This window comes from Diadema antillarum, unplaced genomic scaffold (genome assembly GCF_040938485.1).
Source record: "Diadema antillarum isolate AM-2024a unplaced genomic scaffold, OU_Dant_1.0 seq00000248_RagTag, whole genome shotgun sequence".
Lineage (NCBI taxonomy): Eukaryota > Metazoa > Echinodermata > Echinoidea > Diadematoida > Diadematidae > Diadema > Diadema antillarum.
The window spans coordinates 1,254,990-1,264,892 of NW_027271292.1; the positions used below are offsets into that span (position 1 = coordinate 1,254,990).

Genomic DNA, 9,903 nt, shown 5'->3' on the forward strand with positions numbered 1-9,903 from the left:
AGTTGCGGCGTATGGAACAAACTGAGGACAAAAACCTCGTCGCAAACTTACGCAAGTGTGTCTGCTTTATACATCAACAGAATGAGGCTATGTTAGTGTGATTTTACATGTACATGCAGTATCATCTTAAAGATTTACTACGGAGAAGCCCTTGTCACGATCACTACAGGTAAATTGCATTATAAGGAGAACACTAATAAACGGTGTACCACGCCATGTTGAATAGCGCTTGTAAGAGACCAGTTTATAACAGACGCGACACATGACTTACACTGCAAAAAGTCGGGTGTTAAATAGTGAACACCGAGCTGGTGTTAAATTTTCGGTGCTCATTTATGGTGTTAAATTAACACCTCCGGGTGTCATTTCCAAATTTTAAACTGTTTTTTGAAGAGTTTCTTAGTAACTGCACTTCTTGTTGATTTTTAATTGAAACAAGACGATCAAGAATTCTATATTAAAATACTAGATTTTTGAAAAATGTGAAAATAAATTTACACCAAAGTAACACCAGCTGGTGTGGTCTCTTATTGAAGCTGGACGGGTGTTAAACCATTGATATTAACACCAACAAATATCAAATCAACACCATGTGGTGTCATTTTTGAATTAACACCAGTACAGTGTCAAAATAACACCAGGTACAGTGTCAAATTAACACCACGAAGTGTCAGGTGAACACTTTTCAACACCATCACAGTGCATTTTTAACACCTGTGGGTGTGGTCCTCTATTGAAGTTTGATCGGTGTTAGATTTAACACCACGGGTGTTAAATCTAACACCGATGTTTTTACAGTGTAACCTAAATACTTGCGAGGAAGATATTCAAAATGTAAGACTCTGTGAGGGAAACAAGTCATATAGGAAAATTCAGCCAGAATTTCTGAAATAATGTTGATGTCTTAATCAAAGGAAGAAAATATTCACATGCACATAACGCCTCGTCTGCGACACGAAAACAAACTACAACATGTACACCGTATTAACCTTATGTTAAGTCGGGCCCATCGGCTCACAGGTTTGTGTATGAGATTTGCGCACATTTGACACACTGGTACAGAATGGGTTATGAGAAGAATTTCGTCTTTTCTGACATGAAAATTTTTTTAGGCAGCAGAAATACGATTAAAGTCTTTGATCAAGCTTAATAATTACATGTAGGCAGGCCTGCTAGCATTATGGGAAGATAGCACTCGGGAGGGGAAAAGAGTTGTTTGTCATGATTGTGATTACAAGCAGAGAAAGATGCGACACACCGACCCACATAATTACACTCCCACTCCCACACGTCATTTGTCAGAAATTAGTACTTTAAACTACGGTGTCAAAGAAAATAAACATCTAAGACAATGTGCTGCCAAAACCTATGCACGTGTTGAGCAACAAGCAAAAAAAGAAGGTGAAGAAAAGAAGAAACAATTGAAAAAAAAATAGTGACCATTTTGAAAGTTTGCAAAAGGTCAAGACATGGCGGGCTTTGACCCATTTTAGGAGATGGTTCTGCATCCATCCTGCACAATCAATCAACTTCAGACTATACCACGCTTCATCATATGTCGATACACGGGTTCAATTGGTGGTGTCACGCGTGCGATGCATTATATTGACTGATAAGCAATCTTTAATGACAATTTCTGCTTCTGACACGCAATCGACTCGCTTTGTGCCACCTCCACAAACACCTCGGAGTGCACTTTGGAGGACGAACGGACGTAGAGAGAATAAGGTGAGGAGGAGGGATCTTGGATGAAGTAGGACAGGTGACAACTAGAGTCTTAAAGATAACTGTACTCAGCAACTAGGTTATCAACACAGCAGTTCTTCACATTGTCGATGTTGTATAGTTTACACAGTATGCACGACCTTTTAACTCATTGTCATAGGGAACCTGCATGGCTCCTGTACACAGTATATGAAAATTTGAGATTCACAGGGAATGGGTTGATACCTCTGTCACTGTCTGTTATAACATGTTGCACCGCAGGCAATGTGCTTCTATCTTCTCCCATCCGTTCGAAGTGGAGTGATCCATGTCCTGCCAACACTAACCTCGCTTTTCAACAGAATTTTGTTAACTAACTTTTATGCGAGGTGCACGATACAATTGGAAAACGATTGTATTGAAATGAAAGTGGTGTCTAATTTTGCGCAACTTAAAAGCTTGATCTATCAAAACGGGTAAATTCATGAGTTGGACACTCACGAATCATGCAGCCCACGAGTTATAGAGCCCATGAGTTGTACAGCCCACGAGTTATACAGTCCACAAGTGATACAGCCCATGAGTTCGACACTAAGCAAATATGGCCCATGAGTCCGACACTAGGCAAACAAGGCCCACGAGTTCGACACTAAGCAAAGAAGGACCACGAGACCGATGAAGCCCCGTGATGCAATGGCGAACTAATGGGTCGTTTTTACCTACTGTCGAACTCGTGGGCCTTTTTTTCCTTATAGTATCAAACTCGTGAGCCTTGTTTGCCCAGTGTCGGACTCATGGGCTGTATGACTCATGGACCCTTTTTTCAATGTCGAACTCTTGGGACGTATGACTCGTGGGTGTCAGTCTCGTGTGATAACTCACTTCAGCTGGCGGAAGAGATGAGACGCAAATTCTGAAATCGCACCGTCAAGAGAAGAGGGAAGACGCATTTGACGAAATGTCAATTTTGGTAAGATGGGGTAGATTGTGACGGGTGAGTCACATGTGAAACTTCAGTCTGACAAATCCAGTTATCCTTATCAATGAAAATTTACCACACTAATTTCACGTAAATAAGTGATAACTAACATTCAGATTTCTCTAATCTTTTCCGATATTAGAATAAAGGAAAATGACAGTCAACAGTGATTTAAAAAAAAAAAAAGAAGAGAGAAAGCAAACGGAACATACAGGGACAGATCAAGGTAAAGAGATTCAGGTAAATAACAAAAGGTGACGGTTCATTCAGACGAAGCTAATTTGTTTTTCTCGTATGGCCAAGTACCAACACGTCATTACACCCCCTCAAACAAAAACATAATTATTCATCACCCTGACATTTTTCTTTGTCGCATTCATCCCGAGTCTATTATGCCAAGCCTTCCAAGGATTGCTTGGACTAGCTGTGATTGAGAGAACAGTGAAGAGGAGACACGACCCTGCCGACCACGGGACGTATTTTCGTTGCCAACCTGCCCTGGTCGGTGATAATGCGGGGATGTCACGGCATCGGTACATCGACGAGAGACTCGCCGATGACAGTCTCGTGGGCAGGTGCGAACGATGGATTACAGTGTCAACACGGACCAGAGTCTTGAGCAAATGGTGCGCATTCCGCGTTCGCTGCGTCACGGGATGAGTAGGGGAATTAGTTCGCCTAATCCAGGTTGTAACAGAAGGCTCCGAGGGGTGTGTAGAACCTGGTACGGCATGTCAATGTGGTAGAATACTGAGGAAGTGGGAGACGTAATGAGGATGCACTGAATGTTTTTTAAAGTTTGATAGACGAAATCAATGATTGTGTAAAGTTTCTGAACTTTTTACTTCTATGTATTATTGTCTCTTTAATGATTCCGGCATCTGAGGCTGATGTGAACACATAATGACTATATCAGGTTTCATTACTAATTGACAGCAACCCTCTCTCCTAAAATAATCCGTGATCCTGTCGTTAAAGTGATCAGGCTCCGCTGACTGAATAAACAGCGTCCTTCTTTCGTTATTAATCCCGATGTCGGAACATTGATGAGGGCTATTTCGTGAAATAAAGTGAAATTGTGCATGCTAGAGACATGGTGACTTTCTCTCCTTGTTTGCTAAACAAATTACTCTCTGTGTTGTGGGGCGATGAGGCGGCTCATTTAACATCTATTGACCAGGACGAGAGGAAAGTGTGAGTGAAAGGTAAAGGGAAGAGAGGTCGAGAGAATTTGAACTGTGGCATTAGTAAGCAGGAAAGAGAAGCCGATGAGGAGAGAGAAAACATCTCTGATCTACCGCGAAAGAGGAAATCGATTAAATGGAGGCAGGAGAGGGAAGGCGGTGGTCAAGATTTGGGTGCAGAGTGTAATGTAGGCCAGAAGTTGGGGGTGTTGGAGAGAAAGAACAAATACCATCACGGGTGTACAGGTGCATGCCTGGTGGTAAACTTGCGTTCCTTTTCAGTATTAATTGACGTTCACTGCATGGCGCATCCCTGTAAATCATCGCTTTGGTAATCATTCACAAGCGCTTAAAGGGAGGCAGTCCTGAGAATTTTCACTGTGTGATAATTAAGAAGAGTAAAAAATATAACCTTTCACCAATTTATACACGTGGAAAGCAAACACTGTCTCTGTACGCGATTTTTACAAAACAATTTCTGCAAGCGATCGTGTAGGAGCCTGCAAAAAGGTGCAACGTCATTGATGCCCAACTCACTAAGTTGACCGCCGTGCCTCAGAGAACCAATTTAAGTGTTCAAAATGATCATATCTGATTTTGTCATAAAATGTGCCAATATGTGGTTTTATCATTTCAAACAAAACATTTCAAGCTTATTTATACATACAATTGATATAAAAATAAATAGTAAACATGAATTCATAAATAACTAGAGAGCTTACGCATGACGAGCAGAACACAGCTGGGAAGAGTTGTGCCTCGGTGATGTCTGACTCTCCGCCAAGACTTGCTCATTAGCATAATCACCATGCAGATTCACACTTTTTCAATCAAAATTTACGAGCTTATTTGATGATTTGCAAGTTTGTTTTTGGTGAAAGTAGTTCATTGGAGGTACCAACAACATATTTTTTTTTGAAATTCGTGAGGACTGCCTCACTTTACGGTTTCTCTTTTTCTTTGCTTCCCCGAGTCGTTTGCGACCAGCTGCTGCTACGGCGAGAAACAAGCGCTAACTTTATTCATCCAACACTTCGAGATATTCTCATGGTGCTAATGAGATAGAATTAGGGGACAACTTCGTCATTGTACAGTAAGAGTGTACAATAAAGATCTAGGATATCAGATCAATGCACATAGTAACCATAACAACGATCTGAGTCGTGCTAATGATGAATTGCACTTCCTACTAGCAGAACAGTGAACATACAAGACTTACATCACTCCCTTGGGCTATGATGGAATAAAGCGAATGACGACAAATGGGGAAAAAAAGATCTTAATCAGCACTCTATCCACTGGCCATGATCTCATATCATACTTGTAATGTATGTATGTATAGATGTATGTATGTAGGCCAATGCATTTAATGATAACAACATAAGTGCAAAGTTAGTGAATAACTTTCATGGAGAGAGATTCACATGATCATATTCAACTTGTATTTGCCTGAATTAACAGTGATTTTGTTACGCAAGTTCCAGGTGTCAAATGAAATCATCGTCATTATAATGGACTTAAAATTACCTTTAAAGAAGAGTTTATCAGTGTATCAAATGTTGTAGGATGATCTTAAACCCAATCTAAATGTACTTTCTGGAACTGATTTTAAAATTCTCAAACCAACGCTTTCGTTTTCCCTCTCCAACGTATCAAAGAGCAAACAATAGCAAGCCCAAAGGATGATATTGACCCCTCTTTGGGTCAAACGAGACGCAAGCCTGATGTTGGTGAATCATTCTGGAGGGAACCTATGATTCGGTCAATTGAGCGAGTGAAAAGCCTTTCGGGTGGCACAGTCTGATTTGTGGCGACTCCTTGAAATAGCACTAGAGCGCAATGTTCACGCGTCACGGCAACGCGACGCGGACCCATTACGTCACTGCGATATTATTTCCGATTGGCTGGAGACACACGCGGGAGAAATCACTTTGGGCGAATATTGTGAATATCTTAACAACTTCCTGCAGAAGAATAACTTATTCTCGACTCACTCGCCAGAAATCGACGCACAAAACACACTCGTCACAATTGAGTACAGTCAAACTGTACAAAATCATGGTAGGTTTGGTGTACATTTACAGTATGCACATGTCTTTCAAATTTTTCCACTTAACATGCATCGAATGTTTTGGCTCAAAGATTTAATTCTGCATTATGCATCCGGATATTGTAATATTCACAGAAGTAAAGTATGTATGCTCGTGTTTCTGCGTCTGTGTTCTAGTACATGTATGTGTGTCTGCGTGTGTGTGTGTGTGTGTGTGTTAAGCTCTTGTGAGTCATCTGTATAGATAAGATTTATTGCTGTGCAATACACTTGCACAATACTGTACACTAGTACACAGCTTGTCTGTTGTCCCAGTCATACAACAATTTTGCACGTGTCATTGGGCAAGGTTATCAACCCAGACTATCACTCAAACCTTTAATCACTTACGGAGAGAAGAGCCTTAAGGCAAACTACAGTCACGCCTCATTTCCACCATGGTTTTCAAGAGATGCTTTTCTTGGCGTCAAAAAAGACTGTATCAATGTATCAATTTGAAGAAGTTGCCTCCACCACTTGTCCACGGCGACGATTGAACTAAAGTCATGTTGTTTGTTTGTTTTGTCCGAACACACCTTTTTTTCCCTTTTTTTTTTGGATGTGACATTATACACTTGGTCATCTGTGTCCATTGAATGAAATAGACGTTCAATGAATAGAAACATCGGGAACTATCGTAAACTTTGGGTCGAATATAACAAGGTCATACCGTCAAACGTAAGCCCAATATCAAGAGTGATTGTTTCTAGGCTACAGAGGCTACAGGCCCTATAACATCCTCCAGAAAGGCAGAGTTCTAATAGTCACGTCATCTTGCTAAATTTAACACGCGACTCAAAGGCATTTGGTCCATACTGTACGTTAAGCCATCATCTGACATCGGGGAAACACTTTTTTTCCCTCATATTTTATATATATTCCGCTTTTAAAGATAAATCTGTTGTGGGCGACAAATTAGATCATTATGAAAAGAAAATAGCGTCACGAGAAGGCTTCACTCTCCTAAGGATCACTCGTACGAGCAGACACGTTGCCTTTTTTTTTTTTTTTGAGTACTGATCCGTTCTATTCCGAGTGTGTACAAAGACCCGAGATCTGTCAGCATTCCACACATTTATTATCGCTCTTATCTCTCTCTCTCTCTTTTATAACATCATATATAATACTATATATATATATACATGTAAATTATGAAAATGTATATATATATATATACATTTTTTCTTTTCCATATAACAGTGAATATCAGTGGTGTTAGGTCTTACGGAAATTTGAAGATGCGCATAACTCCGTTTCGCTATAAACAGCTGTAGAAGCAGAACGTATCTAATTAAAATCGATAGTTTGTTTTTCAAAGGTATATGGTCGTGTGATGAAGATAAATATTGGCAATAATTTTAGAAAACTTTTTCCTTCACATCGCACCTCAAATAGGCATTCCAAGACTCGCACTTCTCGATTAAATCCTCTTTCTCTCTCCTGGTATCTCAGTCCTAAACTTTCTATTGTATTATTTCCTCAATATAAATTCATCAATCTTCACACGGGTTGATGAAGACAAATGCTACGAGAAGATTGGGCAGACTTACGAGGGTGACTTCGGGACGATCTTTAGTTCAAGGGTTGAAGTATCGGGTAGATTGCCACCTGATTCAGCGGAGATACCAAGCCGTTTTTGTTTCGATCTCTGCATCACATGTTTAGTGGCGGGACGGATTACCGAGCGATACTTGTCGAGCTCGTTCTGGAGTCGCTGTATGAACACGTCCTTCTCGTCGAGCTCGAGCTCCAGCTCGTCGATGAGTTCGTCGCGCTGCCGCAACTCCTCGATCTTTTCCTGCAGGGCGAACTGGAGGTCGCGTAACGTCGCCATGGCTGAGGCCTGTGGTACTGCGTCAACGTGCATCTGGACTGAGGAAGCTGTTTGGCAGGCGAGGGGTTAAACGTCGGAAGGAAAGAAATACAGTAACGAAGCACTTTATACAGGCAACGGGTGAATGCCTCCAGTTGACAAGTGATATTCCAAAATTATGAATCCAGGAGTTCACGAAGTCTTCCAAGATCCTAGTACGCGAGCAGAGAATATACATCCCAGGCCGATGTAAGCTGTTGGTAAAAGCAGATGCAGAAGGCATCTAATGTATATAGTGTGTAGGAAGTCACACAGAACACACGACAGCCTTGACAATGTACACAATGTCACGAAATAGAGTGGAGTGACAGTGCCTATCCTTGAATCGCACACATGTTAACCGAGAAGAGAAACATCAGCCTTCTAGGCAGTATCCTCTGACAACGAATAAAATCCACGCTTCTTCCTGGCGGTTCACAAAGGGTTAAGCGCGAAACACTTCCTCCTTGCTCCCTTCTGACATCACTTCATCACAAGGTGTTGTTGACGTTACAAGAGGGGCGGAAACAAACCAGTGGGCTGGCAATAAGTGATAAAATGTAATGCTAAATATAGTTGCTTGTTTTAATGGACGCTTTGGATGGCTTCTCGTAAAGCGTACACCACCACAACAACATTCGTCAAAATTGAGATTGGCAACCATTAAGACGGCTGTCATTTACGCCACAAGACACACAAGCTCTTCGTGCAAAAGGCAGAGGTTTGTAAGAGACAAGACGCAATCCCCGTCCATAAATGTCTTTTTGCGCGGGAGATTTACAACTCTCGCTTTGTTAAGTCAGACGACAGATAAACAAACGAACACAAACACTCTCCTCTCTTCTATAAACTCCTTGTTTCCTAGTCTCAGTGCGTGTATGATATCAGCGCAGGGACATATCTTCACACAACTATTTTCATTTCAATCTATCTGACGATGTCACGAATTATTTCGCCGATCGGACTATGAAATGCAACGTGCCGTCAGAGAATATGCCTTGCCACGTAGCGTGAGATACTTGAATAAGCACTTGAGGAACCAAAAGCAGAGGATGATTTCAAAATTCAGGACAAAAATGTCATTTCAGCGGTGCCTCTCTAATTTGATGCTCGAATTTCTAGCATCCAGTTCTTCGACTGAACAAATCTCTCCGGCTGAGATCGACGAGGTGAGAGTTGTAGCAATGCGTTATTCTTACAATCCGAGGGAGTGTTGACCACGTAGAGCGGGGATTACTTTTCTTTATAGTACCCTTTTCTCACCAATCAGTGACTCGCGTGGGCCATTGTGCTCCTCCATAACATATGTTTTACGAGACTCAAAATGTAGACATTGTTATATAAACACGATATGACGTTGCACAGAATCTCAGAAATATTCGAAGAAGTCAAAATCCAACTCTCCGTGTAAAGATGACCACTCCGTCGCGACTAAAATCCGTAAGGCACGTTTATTCTTGTCTCAAAACAAAACGGAAATATAAAGAGGTTCTATAGGGGATCATTGGAGCCATTCCACGTTTAGATCTTCCAGTTTTCGTACTGCGAGCTGATCTCAGTTTGACAAGACTGCTTTCGACAAGAAATCAAAGCGGGAGAAAAGGTTTGGTGTCTATACGCATATCAACCGAATAGCCAGAAGCATTCATTGGACAAACAGTGCAGAAGGTAAGGTCCTCAACTGGTACACAAATCCGTTAACTTTGGAGTTAATCAAACACGTTAAATACCATCCTGGCGATAAGAAGAATAAGCACGTTTCGCTAATCCGCGGAAAGGATAAAATAAATGCAATGCAATGCAGGTCCTTTGCATGATTCTGGCACCACACAAATTAATACATGCGGTACAATAAGATAGATAGAGAGAAGGAGAAACTAGTGAATTAGTATCAACGAGTCGCCTACAGTTCTAGCGGCTGTGTGAAGTGGTGAGCTCACCGAAAAGTGAATTATAGTAAAACTCGCAGCGAGATGCCTTCGCACCAAACTCAATACCGCAGGCTGCACTCGTTATGTACGTCTCTGGCGCTGAATGGGGGCGTGCGTCTCATACAATTTTGATCATCTAGCGACCATGTGTGATTTGTAGCGCC

At 41.4% G+C, this 9,903-nt stretch overlaps 1 protein-coding gene across 1 annotated transcript in view; it reads right to left on the reverse strand.

The window, feature by feature from the left end:
* The window catches only part of LOC139729675 (cGMP-dependent protein kinase 1-like), a 102,922-nt gene extending 93,524 nt beyond the window's left edge, over positions 1–9,398 (reverse strand). Inside the window, exon 1 of the mRNA XM_071640602.1 lies at positions 7,507–9,398. Coding sequence (XP_071496703.1) covers positions 7,507–7,823 — 317 coding nt within the window. The 5' untranslated portion in view covers positions 7,824–9,398. The remainder of the gene's footprint in view (positions 1–7,506) is intronic.
* Between the last annotated feature and the right edge of the window lie 505 nt (positions 9,399–9,903).